This window comes from Hesperophylax consimilis, chromosome 24 (assembly GCF_061612785.1).
Source record: "Hesperophylax consimilis isolate HC1 chromosome 24, BYU_Hcon_1.0, whole genome shotgun sequence".
Lineage (NCBI taxonomy): Eukaryota > Metazoa > Arthropoda > Insecta > Trichoptera > Limnephilidae > Hesperophylax > Hesperophylax consimilis.
Genome location: NC_142859.1, coordinates 20,720,341 through 20,742,593, shown reverse-complemented (window position 1 = coordinate 20,742,593; position 22,253 = coordinate 20,720,341). Strand labels below are relative to the sequence as shown.

The window sequence follows — 22,253 nt, the reverse complement described above, 5'->3', positions numbered from 1 at the left end:
GTCTTGAATAACAATGACAAAAAAATCAAACAAATTACTCTTTTTTAATTTGTCGTTGGAAAATAAAAAAATTTCTCCCCAAGAATTGTAGACTTTAACAAAGTTTTCATCCAAGAATCTATCAAATTGGACACATTTGAGGGGGCCTATATCCAAAACTGAATGCCGGAAAGCTTATACATATAAAGAATACCAACAACCAGAAGAAAACAAGATTAAAGAAAAGGGAGAAGAAGAACAACCACAAGAATACGACAAAACCGAGAAATAACAGCATGTAAAGCGCCCCTGAGGTGATATCTCACAAAAGCTGCGCTATACAAATTGTCCAATATTATTATTATTATTATATTATAACAACAATAAGAATAAGAACCGAAAAAGATTAAGAACAGGAAGAAGAATAATCTTTTTTGTTGTTTGTTTTTGGGGTGTTATGCCGTGTTGCGCTAACTCCTTATTTAGCCGACGTTTCGGACAGCGTTGCAGTGTCCATCATCAGGGCAGATCCGGTAGATCCGAAGATGTGTCACACATCTTCCGAAACGTCGGCTAAAGAAGGAGTTAGCGCAACACGGCATAACACCCCAAAAACAAACAACAAAAATGCTTTTGGCCGTGAAAATCTAAAAACTTAACAGAAGAATAATCATCAATGTTGCCCTTACCAGTCCTTCTCTGTGACTCTCCTCCCACGTAGGGTCACCAGGGGGCTCTAACTCCATGGCTCCTTCGTAGTGCAGTACAGCCACCTGTCTCGCTTTCGTGAAGCGCTCGTCACAGTCCATGAGGCCCCTGAATCGGATCCAGTAGTTATCAATCTCCTGGTTAGCCTCTATGATAAAGTCAAATCTTTCGCCGGCGTATGTCACTAGAGAGACAGCTGCAAGAAATAAAAAATATGGTCAACTGATCAGAAAAACAATGGTTAAATTTTAGTTTTGAGGCAAATGTGTTATGCATGGCGAGTTAGTAGAGTCATCAAAAGTAAGATTGCAGTAACTGAGCCGACCCTATTAAGCAGGACATGTTTCGAGGATAATAAATAGCCGACTATCACACAGGATCCTCAATAATATGACTGTGGGACGATAGGGCGTTAAAGGTTTAAATGTAAGCGGCTGGATGATGTGTTGTGGAGGCAAATACAGCATATTAAGAAATATGAGAACCTGAAAAGTGGAGGTATTTTCAAGAGTATTTTAAGGTTGTAGCGCCAATGATGACATAAAATGAGTTGTGAGAAAGTGTTTGCTAAGTGTATTTTTTTTATCTATTTACAGCTTGCGAGAGGCAGAAGATAAATATGAGGAAATGTGATTAATGTTAAGAACGGTGTTTGTGGGTTGAAAAATCTCGGATATCTCATCTTGTCACATAAGTGAGTATGATTAGATTAACTTAAGCTTCATAGGTTGTAAGGAAAGCAAAATAAATTCTAATTACCTTCGACAGGCTCAAAGTCGTTTCCGTCTGAGCTGATGATCGTAATGGTGTGGTTGTCTACGGATATTTCAATGGGACAGTTCAAAAACTCGGCATTTATCACTCGGAATCTGTAGCGATAACACTGAAAAGAAAGAAAGTTTGAGATTATGAAAAATGTTTATTTCTGAAGGAAATAAATGTGTCAATTTGTTTCAGATTCCAAATTAAAGTTCAAATGCAATCGAAAAAATAAAGTATTTTCGGCTGTAGTTAATTGTATTCTTAACGGAAATAAGGAGAGAAATGGCATGCTTTTGAAGCAAAAATATGAAAGGAGGAAAAAGATCTAATGCCTATACCAAAGATCGAAATGATTTTGGCATTGAGAAAAAGATTTATGGTTTGTCTTACCTGTTCAACATTGAACCTCGCAGCCGGCATGTAGAAGGACCTCCCCATGCTGAACTCCTGGAACCTGCCTCTACCGTTGACAAGCAGAGAGGGTGGTTTGTTGGACCCGTTGGAGTGGTGGTGGTCTGTGAAGGCGGAGATACCGAGGGTGTGGGTCCAGTCCATCACGATCATGACGTGCTCAGGTCTGGGAGAGAGGTCGACAAATGATGTGAGCCAAAAAGGAATTGATGTCAAAATTACACAAGCCACGAAAATAATTTAAAATTGACCCTGATAAACAGATGGTTTTTCCATCTCCAAAGACATTTCATTTACTGTATAGTCATCAAACCAATACGAAGCTATGGCTCACAGAGCTTGCCAATGGCGAAAAACAGTGGAAGAGAGTTGGATATTTTCGAGAGGAAGATCCAAAACGAATATTTGAAGCCAATATCCTGCAATAGTACCCTTTTGTGGTTTTAACTAAAATATTTCATAAACAGTACAGCCATTAACCGAACGGTATATTGGCAATGGGTACACACGATTAACGTACTATAAAAACAGTGCTGTACTCAGTACCGAACCCTGTGGGATACTAGCATATGAGAAAGGGATGAAACCATGGCAACTGTTCAATGATTAAAAAAAAAATAGTGCGCTCATTCAAAAAGCATCCGACCTGAAAGTTTCCCGAGGAAGAAAATTAAGCACGGGGTGCATCTTTCGTGGGCTCCGTCGAGAGATTATCTGGGAACACTTGTAAATGTCTTACCTGTCATAGTCATATAGCTCCTGATGCCTGTCTTCGGGTTCCCTGACGATATAGGCGCCGAAGGCCCCATCAGCGCGCTGCATCCCGGCGTGCGAATGCCAGAAGTGAGTGCCAGCGTGCGCAGCCAGCACGCGGTATCTGAACGTAGAACCCAGCGCGACTGGGCACTGTGTAACCAGCGGAGCACCGTCCATGTACGGCGTACCACGCTGGTGGTGCCCGTGCCAATGAACAGTGGTGCCTTCAGACATAAGGGAGTTGGTCAGGTCAACGATCAAGGTGTCTCCCTTGCAGACCTAGAAGAAATCGAAAATATATATGACTTCAGTTGATGAAAACATTATTTCAAGAGAAAACTGCTTTGTGGTTGTGTCACAGCATGGGAATAATCAATCAATAATAAGAATACTTGTCTTGTTGCTGGACTGTCTGCATTGGTAAGATTAAGATTACACGATTCCAATTTAATTTTACTTTTCAACAGAGTTCCAACAACTCGAAGCCAGCGGAACTGTGACATCCCGTATCGATATTTGTCACACTCCCTTTGCCTCAGTGTTGTAAAGTGAAGGGAGTTGAAGGGAAAAATTAAATATCCATTCCGATCATGTTACTAAATATAGCTAGAGCTATTTCAACTTTTCGATTCAGAATGTTGTTATCTCACAAGGGCAATACTAAAAGGGAAAATGCCAACAGAATACTAGACCACGTTTTGGAACCAAAAATCATTGTCAAACACCCAATGACAAACCTGGTGACTAGTTGAAGGAACTGGGCTATCAAAAAATTGCTTATATTTTTACGGACGCAAATTGACAAAGTACATCTATTTTCAATTTTACGATATTACAATTTGCAAGTAGCCAATTTCAAATAGATTTTTTTTGGTTTTAATGAAAAATTGCATCTTCCTCCCCGTAGACTGGAGTAGGACTGATATTCATTTCGTATATTAACTGCTGTAATATTATCCAATTTTAGAAAAATGCGTATATGTCACAAAAGTTGATAGAATACATTGTGATCGACAAAGAATTGAGGTATAGCTCGATTGGATGATGGGAAGTGGAATAATCTCCAATTCCAAGATTTAATTAACAAAATCGTAATTCAAATAGATGCGTTTAAAAGTGAATATTAATATCACTTAATTGAATAGCTTTCTTAATCGGGATAACAAAATGCTAATCACAGAGTAATTATAAATCCTAATGATAAGTATCAATTATTATGACTTGTACTGGAATTAGTGCTTTTCCGCTTCGATCGAATAAGTTTTCCAATGAGTCATTAGAAGCAATATAAGTCCTGATATTAGCCACGTCAATTAAATAATTATTACTGCATTCAATTGTTGCCAAGAATTTGTTTTAGCGTGTGAGCATTGATTAAGTGGAAAATTTGCGGCGGTTCTATCAACGTTATCAATTGGAAAATTGTGTCAATTTGTAAAAACTTCCAAGAGAAAATCATCAAGTAGCTATTGCGTACTAGGAGTAAACTGAAATGACATTCAATCAAACACGTTTAAGATTTTATTGTGTGAAGATATTTTACATATTTTCTTATCTTGTTGGTTTATAACTGTAACATTAACTCCACTTGGGAGGCCTTTTTATGTGAATACCGCACAAAATTCCCAACTGTCTGAAGCCAGTGAGACTATGGCACCCACAATTGTGATATGTCGTGAGGCTGAAGGTAGCGGAAAGGGGAAGATCTGGTCACCAAACACGGATAAAGCTATTTAAAGCAGCGTTTCAAATCTGAATAGTGGTTTTACACCAGGGTGATACTCAGAGTATCTTCCTCTCTGGAACGTGCCGCAAGTACACTATATATAATTTTAAATAATATATTAATTACAACACCTAACTTTTTAACAGCATATTCATGATATTAAAGATAAAATTACCCCCTTACTTAGCGTATTTAGCCGGATATCATATCCGTTACCAAATAAAATTTAAAAAAAAGGTCTATATTATAGTCTCGTACACTCATATTTAAACTACTTGATTGAAATCTGGGGAAATGCATGTGAAACATATATAAATGATCTACAGGTAACACAAAACAAAGTAATCAAAAAGCTATTTCATTTCAAACCTAGAACATCAACAAAAAAATTATACATGGAAACAAACTATTAAAATTAAGAAAATTATATGAATATAATACATGTCTCCTTATTTACAAAATAAATAATAAACTCATACATACAAATACAGAACTCATTAAAACTTCCCAAGTACACACACACACTTTACACGGCAACAATAAAATACATTTAAACACCATACATACTCACTATGGCAAGCAATCCATTGGTTACGAGGGGAGCAACATATGTTATTGCCTCCCAGACGAAATTGAAAAAACAGTGTAGCTACATTTAAAAAAAAATGTTCAGTTTTATGCTCAATCAAAAAAACAATGAAAGTGAATAATATCGTTGTGTAATATATTTATGTGTAATGTATTTGTTATTTCTAGTTAAATAAGTGAAAAATGTAATTTTCTTTTATCTAGAATAAAAAAAAAATAAAAAATTAATAAATTGTGAAGTAACAAATTAATCATGTGAAATTAACTTGCGCACTCCGGAATTTGAATCCGCGACTTTTGGCGTGCTAGTCAAGAGCCTTACCCCTCGGCCACGAAGGCCATCATAAAAACCATTTCCCTCATGGCCCGTGTCATTTTTGAGGATACAGTGTGGAGAGGAAGGAGTGAACTAGACCCATGATTTGCAATTTAATTTATTAATAATATCTTGTTTTACGAAAAGCGCTTTCGGATTACTTTTGAATTTCATTTAAAAATATCTACTTTAATTTTTGGGCAACAATGACAACAAACCGTGTTCAGTTTATAAGCGCCGTATTTGCACGCACAGTGTAACTACAAACTGTTACAATAAATGATTACTGCTATTATGTTGATTATCACCGATTGATGATCACCTGATTACCATGGCAACGGGATTTGCAATAGAAACTGCAAAGACCGTGCTAAGAAACTGTAAATACTTTGCGGTCAGCTGAGTATGGTAAAAATGTTTTCCCATTGCCGCTTCTGCTTCTTCGTCATCATAAATGGTTAATTTACCAGACCATAGACAATAATAAAATATCTGTTAAGTTATCTTGTCAGTGTAGAAAAACTGACGATTGTATTGTTTACTTTTCAAAACCAGCGAGTTACAAAATAGATTGTATAATAATTCTAATCACAATTTAATTATTTACTATTTGGCTTCACACCAGTTTTAACACTTAACTACTTTTCTTGACGGTTTTCATTCTTTTCACTTAGATACATTCCGAGAGAGATAGAATTTTCAAAGTTCCATAGCTCATGGCAGAATTGACATTGCGGGATGAAAATAGTTGCGTTGGCCTTGAAATTTCTTGTCGGATTTGGTGTCCAAGTTTTGTTAGAAATCTTGTCGTTCAATAAACGTTAATCAACTTAAAATGGTCGGAACCAAAACCTCTTAGATCACAAGGTCAGGACACTCATTTAAAGCAGACTCCTAAATTTAAAAAAACGGATTTAAAAAAAAAAAAATCATTTTATTCTTATTTATTAAAACATCTTAAAAATTTTAGGTTATTTAGAATTTCTTTATTTTTAGGTTTCTATACAAGTTAGGATGCTGATTTGATTCAGTGTTCCGGCCTTGTGATCTAGGAGGTTTTGTCTGAACCCGGTTTTAGGTTCAACTAATTCTCAAAAGTCAACCGTGTAGGTATTCATATCTGAAAATTCATATATCTGTAATCCAACGATAGAAGTTCTAGGAGCTGTGTTTATTTTCAATTGTTCTTAATACCCTTGAATAAAAACGAATACCTTTTAATTATAAGTTTACCATCTCTAGCTATCAAGTTTATAAGCAGAATGCCATGCACATCTGGAGTAGTTGAACCATTTTTATTAGTTATTATGCTTCTCCGCAACTAATGTATATTTCTTAGGGATATCAGCGGTGATTTTTACGAGGTGAAATAAACTATTTTTTATGTGGTTTCGCATGGATGGAATTCGAAATTGGAGAAAAGTGGGAATAAGTAATAAATTAAATTATCACCAACTAAGCGAAGCTAGTAGTCAACAATGGAGTGCTGATACCAACCCTGATGTATGGAAGTGAAGAATTTAACTAGCAGTGGATGTATGAAATTAGACTTATGTAAGGCGAAGCTTAATGCCAAATCACTCAATATGATTAATCTTTATAACGAATTGGTGTATATTATGAATACCAAAAAATATGCTTTAGATAAATTGAAGGTTTTCCTATCGCTTCGCTTGAGTAGAATACAAATAAAAAATAAATTATTCAATAAAAAATATAAATGCAAACTGCTAAAAAATATTTTTTCAATAGAAATGTATAAACGCATAAAGAAAACAACTTTTAAAAATACGGTATTATAGTTAAGATTATCTGTGACAGTTTCACTTGATTAACTTTTTTGCTTTCTTATAAAATTATTTACAAAATAAATAAAAACCAGATTTTTGTTTGAAATCGAACGTTTCTAGATTCCGTTTGTCAAGCGATTTTAATGCCTATTACCTACGATATAAGGTACACCAAGAATATTCACATTTTTGGCTTGTAGCTTCCTCCTAACTGTAGAAATTAGATCTATGAGGCATGTGTTGTAAAGCTATGTATTACCGGGAAAAATGCAAGGTAAGTGTAATGGAATCATTAATATAATGGCATGTAAGCGTAAGGGTTGAGATTGTTAATGTAAGCGTAATGGTTAATAAATGAGAAGACAGGGAATTTTTTCAAGGGTAGAGGGTTTATATTTTCCACAGAGTAATTTTTTTTACGTGTGTACTGGACAATAATCCCAATAGCTTCCAACCGTCTGGAGCCAGTGAGACAATGGCATCCTCAATTGGGGAGATAGGAAGGAGATGGGGAAAAATAAGTTGGGGAAGTAACCGGCTATTTAAATCTGGTCACCAAATGTGGCTAAAGTGATTTACCAGGACGTTAGTGAAGGTAACTACCAATCTGGACCCGCGACCTCTCGATTTGTCGCCAAAGATCTAAACCACTCAACCACTGGGGCCGTTAGAGTTTAACTGAGTTTATGATATTAATGAATGTGACATTTGATTGACCTTAAAACTAATTGACAGAACGTGCTTCGTTTTTAATTTATTTATTTAATACAAACTTTTAGAATCTAAACGTACCTAATCTATTTTTAATTAATGTAAGCCATAACAAGTGACTGTAGAATGTTATGTAATTACGACTAGATTGATTGACAGGATTAATAAGTTCTTCTAAAACAATTTTATATGGAATGTTACGAGACATAGATACCAGTGATTTCTAGAGTAATTGCATAGAGTAATATTATGCAATTACGACGACATTCCGAAAAGTCCCACAATGGACGGTGCTGCAAACGTTTACCTTACTTTAGTGAGCTTTAAGTTTCTGCGAATGGTCTGGTTATTTAAATGTGCCCTCTTCGGCGGTCAATGTACGAATCATGTCGTAGTTTATTAAAAAAAAATTCGCACCCTCCTTGTGCCAAAAATATGGTTTGCCTAAAGCTCGTCGAAATGATAGCCAGATTTTATGCTAGCGCAAGTATAATGTAAATATCTTTGTGTCGAGGTTAAGTTATTTCTAACCATTCTATTGAAGTGAGTTATTACTGTCGTATTTTTAAAGAAGTTTGCAGGTCGTTTTCTGTAGTTCTTGCTCGTTACTTCAAATAATTTTACCTCGAAAGTTGGCCAAAACTGTTGAGTAGGTTTTGTCGAGTTGATCAGAAAGTATTTTATGGGTGTGATTTTTTTTATATTTTTCACTAATCACATGTATATTAAATTTAAAAAAATACTAAACCACTTGGTGGTACACCAAATTAATGAGATAATAATGCAGTAGGTCATTAAAGATTTACCAAATAGGTAATTTTTGTGTTTTTTTTAGCCATTCAAAAAATACTATCCTATATTTATTTATTTATTTATTTATTAAAGGACATCGTCCAAATTACAAAATAATAACACGAATAAATTAAAATGAAAAATACAGGAGTAGACAAAGGTACATGAAAGCAAAGACATATGGTAGATATAATATAAGAAAATTCGAATCAAGTCAAGAATACGCCGTGGGTCAGGACCACAGGACACTTATAATATTCCGTCACTTGTTTAGCGACTGGCGAAAATCATTCAGACTTATCCCAAAAAAGTTAAGGTTTTGACTTGAGTTGACCAGTCTATACATTCTGGACAATGGTGAATAATACCATAATTTGTCGAATGATGGTTGAGGAAGAGCAGTTCATTATTTCTGAGTCTTTGCGAGGGGATATTGAAGGGAATGAGTTGCAGTAGAGTAGGTGAATCAATAATACCATTTATAATTTTGAATAAGCAAATGAGGTCATTTCTTTTCCGACGGACTTCCAAAGGAGAGAGGTTTAGAGTTAGTTCAATTTCATCATATAAGTATTTTCAAAGGGAGGAAAGCTGGCAGTTCCAAATGTTTTTTTCTATTATTCGCGTACTTTTAAAAGTTGGCATACAGTAAATAAGAGAATGATGAAGTTGTATAATTTTTTTATTTTGATTTTTGGTGATCAAAGCCAAGATATTTTCAGTTATTAAACAACGATCATATTTCTAAATATGGTAAACTAACAGTTCTACAATTATGTTTCTTTCTATTAAATCCGTGGTGAGAAATTGAGGTCATACAAAAAGAAGGAGATAATAATTAAAGAAAACAAATTCTCTAACCTGTACACTTGGCCCTGGCATCTTCCTGTTGATGACAGTCAAAGGTCTGCTTACTCCATCAGCAGCAATACAATCAAGCCTTCCACAGTCAGTCGCGTTGAAGGGGCAGTCATAACAAGCCTTGCTCATTGATTGATACCACTCGATCTCAAACTTATAATGGCATTCCATTGTCTTTCCACTTTCACAAATTCTGAAACAAGGGTGGTCAGCTCCGTCAACTGGCTCTCCTTCCTTATCTTCTTCTTCAATTGTTTCATCATCTATCCTTTCTGTTTTGTTGTCTTCTACAACTCTATTGGCAGCTCTTCCTGTTACTTCTTCCTCAACGTTGTTCTTCGTTATTTTTATAAGGTCTTCGATAACTCTTCTCTCTGCTCTTTCTGTTAATACTTCATTGTCTACTGCTGTTTCTGTGATTGTTTCACCTTCTGTGGCATAGTCTGAGGTGTAAGCGTCGCCGTATTCTATGTATGTCGTTGATTCTGGCAAGGTGTCTATGTTCGAATCTGAAAATAACAAAAAAAAATTAAAGCAAATTCGACTATTTACCAGAAGTTGGAGGAGAATCTTTACTAGAAATATTTTACCAAGCATTTTATTAGGCGAGAGCGGGCTTTGGCAGATGAGAGATGGGAAATATGTAGATATTAATAAATGAGTGAATGCAGGAAATTCAATTAATAAATGACTGAATATTAATGTACAGGTTGCCAAAAATACATCCAAATCCAAATATAAAGGAAGCAAAAGTTAGCTAATGAAAGTAATTAAATGTAAAGTAGAGAATCAAACTATCTGTTCAAATTATTTCAAAGAACTTAACGATTATAAATGGTGGTCTCTCCTGCAAAAACTATCTACCACAATGCAAGGCTAATATTTCGATAGTTATGTGTTTTACCAATCGATGAATCATTGTACCATTATTCTACCTGTATCTAATTGGGAGAGTTGGTGGAGGTCACAGTAACGTAATTTGGTATCGTCGATGGTAATGATTAATGATGGTGTTTGGGAATCGATGGTGAATCTTACCGCTGTAAGCAGGTGAGGTGAGCAGCGCCACTAACAATAAGCAGCAAATCCGGGGTGCTAGTGAAAGCGCCATCTTCACTTAGTTTTCTGCAACAACATAAACAGATAATCAATATTATAAAAGTTACAAAATTAACAAAGAAAGCGAAATTTTGCTGATTTTCCTTGTAGTGAATTAAATGAGACTGATGATTATCTGCCCACAAAAGATACATAATAATATAAGAATTTAAGATTTTTGTGGTTTTCAGTGATTTTAAACAAAATTTATCTTGAAAAAATGAATGAAGAATGACATAATTTATTCCCGCAATTACTTTTAGACAATCTATAAATAAGTTGAATGTTTGCTGTTTATTCTTATGGATATATGTAAATATTCTTGCGGTTAACCGCTACAAAATGTTTTGATAACTCTTGCTAAAAACTGTTACCATGTGCAGAAAAGATAAAAAACAATAATTATTCAGTTATCACACTAGGACCCAAAACGGTTCCATGGGGAATAACTGGTGGTGTTATCTAATTTCCGTAAAAGGGGGATTCAAAAAAGTATAACAATGAATGAATACAATATGTAGACATACTGAAACTGGAAAAATATATATTTTAATTAAATGCTAATTTATGTTAACATAAACATAGAAAACCCGTATTTTTGTGGATGATCCTTGATGGGATTTTAATCCGGCTTAATTTGTCTGCGATTGTTAGGGCTATATGTTTGTATTATATTATAGAAAGGGCAAGAGTACAAATTGTGTTAACAGGAAAAATTAAATGGCTGATCCCCAATCTGACCCAATAATCTGCTCCTTTATGGACAAGAACATATTTGTACGTTTTTTACCTGATTGTGCAGGGTATCCGGGGGAAAGTGCGCTTACTGTGGGGGGGGGTGAATCTACATGATTTTGGAAGTAAAAAGAAAAATAACTTTTTTCGGAATTCTAATGTTTTAAGGTAGTTTTTAGATAAAAATTAGAATTGTTTTTTATGAGAAAATAAATAGTTTTCTATGGAAAAAATAAACATCTGAATTTGAAAAAGTTTATTTTTCCTTTTTACTTCTACCTTAATGTAGAATCACCTCCCGAAGTTAGCGCACTTTACCCACGGACAGCCCGTATATTTTCTAGAAAATAACATTCCACTACCAATAATTAATAATCTCATTGGTGATAAGCCATAATTGTATTACGACAGCCTAACAATAAGTCTAAAACAAAAAAAAAATGTTAACTGTAATCCTTGGAATCCTTTTACTGAAATCTGAGCTAAAAGATCCATATATTAACATGAAAATTTCATTTAAATCTTTTTTGTTCAAAGGTAGGTGGGATAAAATTTTCTGACTTTTGTATTTCCTCCTGCTAGACAAGACTATATACTAAGATTCACTCCAACCTATCCTTAAAAATACTATACAAACACTATCCTCAAAGATGTCAAAGACTATTGAACAACGTCAGGGCATCTGTATAGAGACAATACTTATAATTAAACGCACATTATAAAATAGTTTGAGAACATAAACACAGCAAAAAAAATCGTATGTGAATAAAACCATGAATAAGCCAATTGCCTCTATAACATAGGCATTAATCGGCAAATAAGCAAGAACCTTAACATTGAACTCAACCCGTGGTCAAGGTGGTAAAAACACGTTCTACCATTCTGAAACACCCAACAGTAAGAAGTTAAGAAGTGGATTTCTGGCCTTCGTTGGAGCGCAAAATCCTCGCCAACTTGGTCGTGTTGATATCTCGGTGTAATTGCCCATTGCTTTTGATCAATTGTATGACTTACAGCGTGGATTATTAATGGTCATTACTCCTAAACTGACCGCAAATGAAGTATTTGTAAAGGACCGGAATAGTAATATTTCAATGGTAAATATGTTGAGCAAAAATCTGCGGTCAAAAAATTGCAATCGCGATAGTGTTTTAACTCATTTAGATATCGTTTTTTTACCGTGTCAGGTTCCGAATTTTTGATTTACATAATGCATCTATATAGGTAGGTGTTAATGTTTATGTAGGAAGACTTGGATTAAATAATTTATGCATTGATCGTGTCAAGTCTTGCTCGGGCGCCCCCGAATTCTTTTACCTTTAACATCCGCGTCATTTACTTTCTTTAAAGTCTTTTCTTGGTCCCTTTCCTAATCTTACTGAGTGCGCTTACATCGGACTTGCATTCTTTGCGAATCTCCACATTTCTCACACGATTTTACAATACTTACGCCTCAGGGATCTTATTTCTACAGCATTCGGTCTACTTTAAACCTTCCTCTGCCAGTTCCACGCCTTACTGTCATACTTTAGGGTATGTACCAGCACTCCACTGTCGACTGCTTCGTTGGACATGTTTTTGCTAAGCCAACCTTTGCTGAGACGAATAACAGAAATTCTGCTGGTTTGAAAGTCACCTCAAAAGAAACGACTTTCCTGACGATGGAGCGCACGGTCCAAGATTTATGTTGCCTCACACATAGCAAATTGATTTTTGGGCTTCGTAAAAAAAACTAGCTGACGTTTACCCGGCGTTGTTGGGGATTATCCTTAGGAGATAGACATATACCATAACAGACTTTTCTGTAGGTCTTTTTAAGATATACAATTCCGTAGCACATTATTTTGATGTATATCATAATGTTTAACCAGCGTTGGCAATGTAGTTCCCAAACATATATTTTAACGACTTGATATAAAACATTGACTCTTCTCTACTTTCTATAAATACAGGATTTTCCAATAAGAGGTGTTATTTTGATATTCAATCGTAAAAGATCAATGGTTTCGTTGCTTGTGTGGCACGTAGTGCCGTCTTGTTGAAACTAAACGTTGTCCAGATCAATACCATCCAATTCCGGCCATAAAAAAATATTAATCATCTCTCGATAGCGCAATCCATTCACCGTAACTGTTGCTCCAGCCTCATTTTCGAAAAAGTAAGGTCCAATGACTCTGCCCGACCATAAACCGCACCAAACAGTCACACGTTGAGGATAAAGATGCTTTTCAACATTAACTCTTGAGTTTTACGAGCCCCAGATGCGAAATTTTTGCTTGTTGACGAAGCCACCGAGGTGGAAATGGGCCTTATCACTCAAGATGATTTGCATTTGATTCACTTAAGTGAATTTTAATAATTTCAATGCGTTGTTGAAGCGTGTATCGTTCCATTTTTATTAATGGCGTAGTTTCTACTTGTCAAATGTCAAAAAATGACAACTTCAAAAGTGACATCTACTGAAATAGCGGGCTATTCAAAATAACACCTCCTATTGTAAAACCCTGTATAATATGCATATATCATATATGTAAACCGTCTGTAAGTTATGTAAATTTTATTGAAAACATTGAAGATCAAAATCCGTTGCGGAGCTTAGAGGAACTAAGCGCACAAATAGACAAACGCGGAGAGAGACATTATTGTATACTTAGAGATACTATTGATATTGTCTAAATCCGCACCTGACGATCCTTATAACTGTACACGAAGGCGGATCTTCTGATTTTTTGTTGTTAGATTCTCATTAAAAGAACGTTTTTTGTTGCAATTTTTTACTGAATATTTGTGGCGGCGAAGACCGTGGATGGACGTAGGTATGAAGAATTCAAACACCAGTCTGGCTAGGTATTATTATATTATATATAATAATGATTTAATGATTAAAAAATATAACATAACACAGCTAGTAGCTACCTTTTAATTATATCAACTTTCAGAGAGTTTGAAACTCCACAGTTCTTTATAAAAAAATACTTATTACTATTTTTATTTCACTTTTTAAGGCGATGCACTACGTCGTGTAATATTTCGAATCGAGCCGCTATCAATAACACACTTTACGTAGATGGCGATAAGGCTTAATTTCCCGCTTAACACCATCCACCTGTTTTGATTTATGCAAAAAAAACATGGCCAAAAAGTGACATTTATTTTATTTTGTGGATGTTCAGGCACAAATATTTGAATGTTTTTCGATCATTTTATAAATAACTTAATTTTCCACAATATACAATAAAACCAATACCAAAAGTGGGTTCATAAGTAGGAGAATTTGAACTTTAAAGAAGTTTTCAAAGGCCTTATACATTATTTTTTTCTGAGCTTATAAAAAGACTATTACCTAAAAAATACTCGATTATTTCAAAGGCCAAGATGTATTCTACTCGCAGTATTTAATTAAAGCATCTGAAACATTTCTAGGCGACCAAATTTTAAAACCAAAAACACATGATTTTGCATTATTACGTAGTGCATCGCCTTAACACGGGGAAAAATTAGTATTTCTGATTTATTTAAAAATCTATTCGTATTATTCGTAATCCAATCAAAAGGGGATTTCAGGCCGTTTCCTTTAAAACTTTTCTTTTTTTACTAAAATTTTAACAGGAAACCTATCAATTCTTTGGTTAAGGGCCTGCAGTTCTGTTTTTAACCGGATTACGAATATCTTGAAGAGATTATCAATAAATTAGCGATATTTTATATCGATATGGTAAAAATATTAAAACATTGCAAAATAAGACTGTTTGCAGACGACGCACTAATTTATATTGCAGAAGATAATTATGAGAAAGCAATCAAAAAGATAAATAGTGACTTAGAAACATTGTCAAAATGGCTTAAACTAAATAAATTAAAACTAAATGTAAATAAAACAAAATACATGCATATAGGCAGAACAAATACGCATGAGGAACCAAAGGTTTCTATAAATGGAGAAATCATAAAAAAAGTGGAAGAAATTAAATATCTAGGTGTTATTATAGACTCAAAATTGAACTTCTCAAAAAATGCAGACTATACAATTAAAAAAAATTGCAAAAAATATCATTTCTTGGTAGAATCAGAAACAAAGTAAATAAAGAAACATGCCAGATAATATTCAATACAATTATATCACCACACTTTAAGAGAAAATGAAAAAAATGCAAATACTGCAAAATAAAGCAATGCGAATAATAATAATATGTTTTTCTTAGCAGCGGGGTGTGGAATGGATGCTCTATGGAGATACCTTTAAAAGTCATTATGACAGCATTAAGATATTTTGAGTGCAAGTACTGCCCCAAGTCGATTCAAATTTTTAAAAAATAGCGTGAAACTAGAAAAAGAAGGGTTTAATCTTTGCTCAATAAAAGTAGTTAAAATATAAAAAAAATAACTTTTCATTTACTAATAATATTATCTACTAATCAAGAAACAATAAAAGTACCATTGCTACACAAAAAAATCACAAACACTGTTTAAAAATATAGTCAAAAATCATAAAAGTTATTGTATTTTATAGTCCTTCTTCGAATTCAATACTGGCATTATACGACAAGATTCTAGCTTATTTTGTATACACCCTTCACGTCTTTCAGGGCCGCAAACAGCAGAACATGATGCCGTTACCACTTTGATGCATCTTTCCGTGGCTTGCGTGTGACAGGGCATCAATCGGAACTTACACAAAATGTTGGATTCGATAATTTCGTGGTCTGCAATGGCATCAATTATTGTCTCGCTAGATATCATTTTTGTAAGAGGTGCTTCTGATGTTTTTTCCCAGTAGATCAAGTCAGTCTTCTGCGTTGAAATTAAAAGTAGGTAGCTTAAATACTCTTATTGGAGAGAACCCCAACGTTCTTGGATACTTAGAATCCGTCTGAGAGCCAACTCTCTAATGTCTGTCTTCGTTCGTCGTTTAACATACTAATAAGTATATTTTCGATTGGCCAAAATACCCTTTGCGTTGAATTATGGGATCTACCACCTTTTTCAAATGCTCTGGAAGGTAACGAGACAATTTTATGGTTTCGTGGAGGTGTCTCGCCGGTTGAAGTCTGCTCTTGGATGTCTTAAAGGCTGTGTTTTTATTTTAAACCACATCGGAGCATACACTCTTAGCACAAATTCAGTCAATATCACCTGATTTCTGTTGGATTCTTGGTTGATGTGTAAAGTCGGAGAATAGTATTGGCTGTTGTTAACCAACGCGAATGACAGATTTTACGCGGATTTCTTTTCGTTAAGTTTTCATTACATTGTCCTTCGGCGATTGCTCGGCACATTTCCAATAAATAAAGCTGGTCTGTGCTAAGGTCGTCACGGGATTTTGTAATTTCATAAGTAAGGTTCATAGGTAAGTTGCATTCTATTGCTTGAAATTCTATCACAGGAAGATGTTCACAGTTCTTGAGTAACTTTCCTAGTTGGCCGCTAAAGCTTCTAGGACCTGTTGTCATTCCATCAAGATATTCGAAAAGGTGCCTCAAACTTAACTCATTAGCATGTAACTGACAGACCAACCACTGAAGTGGACGATGGAGTTTTCCTTCAACAAGTCGAATAATGCCAGACTTAGTTCCATTATTAACTGCTGTTCCGTCACATCCGATAGCCACGATGCACGCTAAATCAATGGATTTTGCCACAAAATATGCAAACAATTTGTGAGCTATTGTTTTAGCATCACCGAACTTAACGCCCATGTGGCCAATGTATTGTGAGCTAGGTTCTTTCAAAGACTGATATGTTCTTCTATCACAACTTTTCTGCGTCCATCCTCCATGATTAATGTTTTATCTTTTGGCCGTCAAACGATATGCAAATGCACAAATCAAAATGGGGCTGGTTGATGGCAGTCAGTGTGGTCCTAGTTTTGGCACGAGCACTTCGAATCTTATTACGATCGATCACGTTTGTTAGATTATCTGTTCACTAATCACTAATCCAATATTTTGCAATGTAGCGCAGACGATGGCAGCAACTGCCTGATCAGAAATACTGTATCGATCCAATGTTCTGGATACAACAGATAGTCCACTGTCTGTTGGATTTATAACATAAGAAGAAGGAGTAGATGAAGCAAAGTAATGTTGGTCAGTTGGAAGATCAACGTTAGTAAAATTTGAAACTGTACTGCGAGATATGGACGGTTGATCTAAAGATGCGCGGTGCGCGAGCGAGGCGCGAGAAAGTGGACTCGGCAATTTGTCAAATTTTCGCGGAATAATAAATATTATCACATTTTTTTAATATTATTAAATAAGGCGCGGCAATTTTTATTCATTATGAAATGTAAAAGTAAAAATTAAAGTATTAATGTTGACACAAAACTGTTTTATAAAGGGACAATTTTTTACCAGATTTTAAATAATTCAACTGCTTTGGGGCAGTACTTGCTATCAAAATTTTAAATTGATATTTTGTATGCTTAATTGTATGTACCTAGAGCATCTATTCCGCACCCCGCGAAAACTAATTTATAAAAAATAAAAAATTCCATACAATGGCGATCCACCCTAATACACACGGATAAGAGACATGTTAAAGGAGCTGAATATTTTGACGGTGAAGCAAACTGTGTATTTGAATGTACTTATTTTTATATATAAAATTAACATAGGGATGATGTCTAAGGAACTGAAAAGAAAAATAAATTACAATAACGAGATACACGGACACGGGACGAGAAATTCTAAGCAAATTAGATTGCCAACAAGAAAAAAAACAAGCACCCAAAAATCTCTGATGTACCAGGCCGTTCAACTCTATAACAAAATTCCGAAGGAAATTGCTGTGATAGAAAATATTAATAAGTTCAAAAATGAATTAAGAAAATATGTCTATCTCAATTATTAATGTTTCTTTTTTTGTGACTTTATTGAAATATTTAAAGAAAGATTATGTTTGCCAAACAATGTACATGTTTATATGTTTATAAAACTATTAGCACACACGAAGATGTGAGCTAACTTAAGATTAATAAATAAAATAAATGATTTTCTCCGTATAGAGTCGAACCAAATCTATCTATCTATATAAACCTCTACCCGCTGCTGAGGCTGGTTCAGAGCCAGACTTTGGTAATTTACTAATTTTGTTTAAGGACGAAATTAAAGAAGAAATTAATAAAGTGTTTATGCAATTAAAAACAATGAATGATGCGCTAAGAGAGTGTCACTCCAAAATTAATAACCTCGAAGTCAAAAACAATGAACTTCAAACTAATTATAATCTGGTATTGTCCAAATTAAACCGTCTTGAGCAAACCTCATTAAAAAATAACGTGGAAATTATTGGCATACCGGAAAAAAGAAATGAAAATTTAATAGATATCATAAAATTGCTAGGAGCCAAGGCAGGTGTTGATGTTCTCCCAAATGATATTGATGGAATCTCTCGTACAAGGGTCAAGGAATTACCCAGAGAAAATCCTAAATTTACTCGTCCAATTGTAGTAAAGTTCACAGCCAGCCGCAGTAGAGATAACTTTCTTGCTGCTATAAGGAAGAAAGGCAGTCTCAACTCAAGTGATTTGAAGCTTCCCGGGGACTCCAAAATTTATGTCAACGAGCATCTGACTGCTGCAACCCGTGCGCTCTTCAAGACAGTGAGAGACTTAAGCAAGGATAAAAACTTTAAATTCAGATGGATCAAATACGGAAAAATATTTATACGCAAAAATGAAACTAGTCCCATTATTCAGGTGACATTGGAATCTGACGTGACTCAGGTTTTTTGCTGATAATCTTCTTAGATTTAGCATCGTCTCGTGTGACTATAAGCTATTATCAATTTATTTTTCCTATCTACCTTATCTTTTTTCCTACTTTAAAATATCATCCTTTGTACTGGTTTTTCTTTATTTGTATAATATTAACAACTAACTCTTTTAATACTACCAACTTTAATCCAATTTATCCTACAATTACTCTGCTTGCGTTACTACAACACCACTCTAATATTTATAATTTACTAGAACATGCTTACAACTATTTTATCAATCTTATATTTTATATATTTTATCAACTAAATGTACTAAAATGTTGAATGTATATTATCAAAATGTGACTGGACTGCGTTCTAAGACTGATAGATTTTATTTTAATGTTACCAATAACAACTATGATATTATTATGATAACTGAAACTTGGCTTGTAGACAGTATTGCTAGTGAAGAGCTATTTGACAACCGTTACCTGGTATTTAGGCGCGATCGCAATGAGCAAAAAAGAGGAGGTGGAGTAATGATTGCGTTGAAGAAGCACCTCATAGCTCATGAACGCAAGGATTTTAACACGAATGCTGAAGACATCTGGGTGACTGTTACGATTAATAATTTCATAAAAATTCATTTATGCTGTGTTTACATACCTCCAGGAGTCAATCACTCACAAAATATAAATGAATTCATGGATAAATTATGTGAACTTCGAGGACTACATCACGATGATCATTTTGTCATATCAGGTGATTTCAACTTACCTCAAATTAACTGGTCTTTAAGTAATGGTAATAGTATGCAAATTACGAATGGCTCTAAATCTGAAATTATTTCCAAACTATCTGACACCCTTTCATTTACTGATCTATCACAGTACTGCACCTTTCCAAATAATAATCATACATACCTAGACCTTGTTTTTAGCTCGATCCCTGTAATTGTATCAAATACTGACCAGTATCTCATCCCTGAATGTAAACATCATAAAAGCATTCTTGTTGACATTAACATATCTCTGGAAACTCCTATGGTGGACAACAAACGAACAATCAATCTTTTTAGGAAAGCTAACTATGAAACAATAAATAACGTCCTTAGTAGTATTGATTGGGATGCAGAATTTTTAAACCTATCAACCAATACTGCTATTGACCGCTTTTATACAATTTTATATGAAATCATTCGATTAAACGTCCCGTCAAAGGAAGTTCATATTAATAATTCTTATCCCTATTGGTTTAGTCCAGCCCTAATAAAACTGACTAAGGAAAAATATAAAGTGTTTAAAATGTGGAAAAGGTGGTCCAATCCTTTAGACTACCATGAATTCTGTATCCTTAGATCAAGGCAAAAGAAATTGTCTAGAGAATGTCTTAAACAATTTATAACAAACGCTGAACTTAATATATCTCGTGACCCTAAAAACTTTTGGTCTTATGTTAAAGGAAAAAGAAATAATTCTGGTTTGCCTCATGTTATGAAACTGGGCGAAGTGACTGCTGAAAATCCTTTCGCAATATGTAACCTGTTCTCACAGCATTTCGTCTCCACCTTTAATTACAACACTATTTCCGATGTACACTCTACCAACTATCATTTTGACAATCAAGTTAATATCTCCTCGGTATCAGTTTCAAAACAAAAAATAGAAAAAATAATCGATACTATTTCTAGCTCACTGGGTGCGGGTAGTGATAAAATTCCGGCTTTCTTTATCAAAATGTGTAGCAAGGTAATCTCGAAGCCCCTATTATTGCTCTTTCAATCCTCATTGAAAGAAGGTATCTTTCCTGATCGTTGGAAGAGTGCTCTCATCACACCTGTTTTTAAGTCTGGGGCTAAAAATGATGTCCAGAACTATCGACCGATATCTAAATTACCAATCTTTAGTAAAATTTTTGAAAAAATTGTTCATGAACAACTATATAACTGCATCGAGTATGTAATACTCGTGAACCAACATGGCTTTATGAAAAAAAGATCGGTTGTATCTAATCTTGCCATTTTCATTGAAAATATTACTAAATCAATGGATGATCAAATCCAAGTTGACGTAATCTATACAGACTTCTCAAAAGCGTTTGATAAAATTGACCACAGTCTTCTTTTGTCCAAATTACTAGCTTTGGGAATTCATGGGGATTTATATAGATGGTTAGTCTCCTATCTTAATGGGCGCACTCAGGGAGTAACAATAAATGGCTTCATCTCTGAGATTGTAAATATACCCTCAGGTGTGCCCCAAGGATCTCACCTGGGACCGTTACTGTTTACAATTTTCATCAACGACATTATAAAATGTTTTAATTATGCAAATGTTCTACTTTTCGCTGATGATATGAAAATATTCCTGCCTATTAATTCTATAATTGACTGCTTTAAACTACAAGAAGATCTGTATAGGCTTAATGATTATTGTATCCGCAATCGTCTCAACATGAACACTTCTAAATGTTATGTAATTACCTTCACTAGAAATAAAATTAAGTTTGACCATAATTATCATATAGCTGGCCAACTACTCAAAAAAGTTACACAAATTCGTGATCTAGGTGTTATACTTGACAGTAAACTTACATTTGAGGCTCATATTGATATGATTGTTAAGAAAGCCCTTAGGATGCTAGGATTCTTATTCCGTATTGGAAAAGAATTTAATAATATCATAACACTTAAAATATTGTATTTTTCTTATGTTCGCAGTCATCTTGAATTCGCTTCTCCCATATGGAATCCTCAATATAATATTTACATAAATCGCATTGAAGCCATCCAAAGAAAATTTGTCCATCATTTAAATTTCAAACTAAATTCAAACCTTGACGTAAACAGCTCGATGGACCTTTATGGACTTAAGCCATTAAAAACTAGAAGAGACTCCGCAGATATAATATATCTCCATAAAATTATCAATGGCTTTATTGATTGTTCTCCCCTTCTGTCTGAAATTAATTTTAGAGTTCCGAGCGTTAGAACTAGAGAAAAATCACTTTTTCATCTCCATAAATGTTCTACTAATATAAGACAAAATGCGTTTATATTCAGAGCCTGTAGTATATTTAATAAGAATTTTAATGATATGGACATATTCTCAAGTAATTTAGGAACCTTTAAAAGATATGTAATAACTAACATTAAATAATTTTAAATATTCTACTTGAAGTTATCATGTTATTGCTTTGAATCCTTTCCAGTTACTTACCTTCCAATTTATACTCATGTGTTCAATTTAGTTGTAGGTATACATTTATTATATTGTTATTATTGCTATTGTGTAGTGTTATTGATTGCTGCTGTGTTGAAATT

At 34.4% G+C, this 22,253-nt stretch overlaps 1 protein-coding gene across 3 annotated transcripts in view; it reads right to left on the bottom strand.

The window, feature by feature from the left end:
* The window catches only part of LOC149412054 (multicopper oxidase 3-like), a 128,042-nt gene that overhangs the window by 5,444 nt on the left and 100,345 nt on the right, over window positions 1-22,253 (bottom strand). For all 3 annotated transcript variants that reach the window (XM_089646534.1, XM_089646533.1, XM_089646532.1), the window contains exons 2-7: window positions 10,439-10,525; window positions 9,401-9,909; window positions 2,600-2,895; window positions 1,840-2,026; window positions 1,447-1,570; window positions 669-883 (exon numbers count right to left, since the gene is read on the bottom strand). In XM_089646534.1, the coding sequence (XP_089502660.1) occupies window positions 669-883; window positions 1,447-1,570; window positions 1,840-2,026; window positions 2,600-2,895; window positions 9,401-9,909; window positions 10,439-10,511 (1,404 nt within the window). In that variant the 5' untranslated portion in view covers window positions 10,512-10,525. The remainder of the gene's footprint in view (window positions 1-668; window positions 884-1,446; window positions 1,571-1,839; window positions 2,027-2,599; window positions 2,896-9,400; window positions 9,910-10,438; window positions 10,526-22,253) is intronic.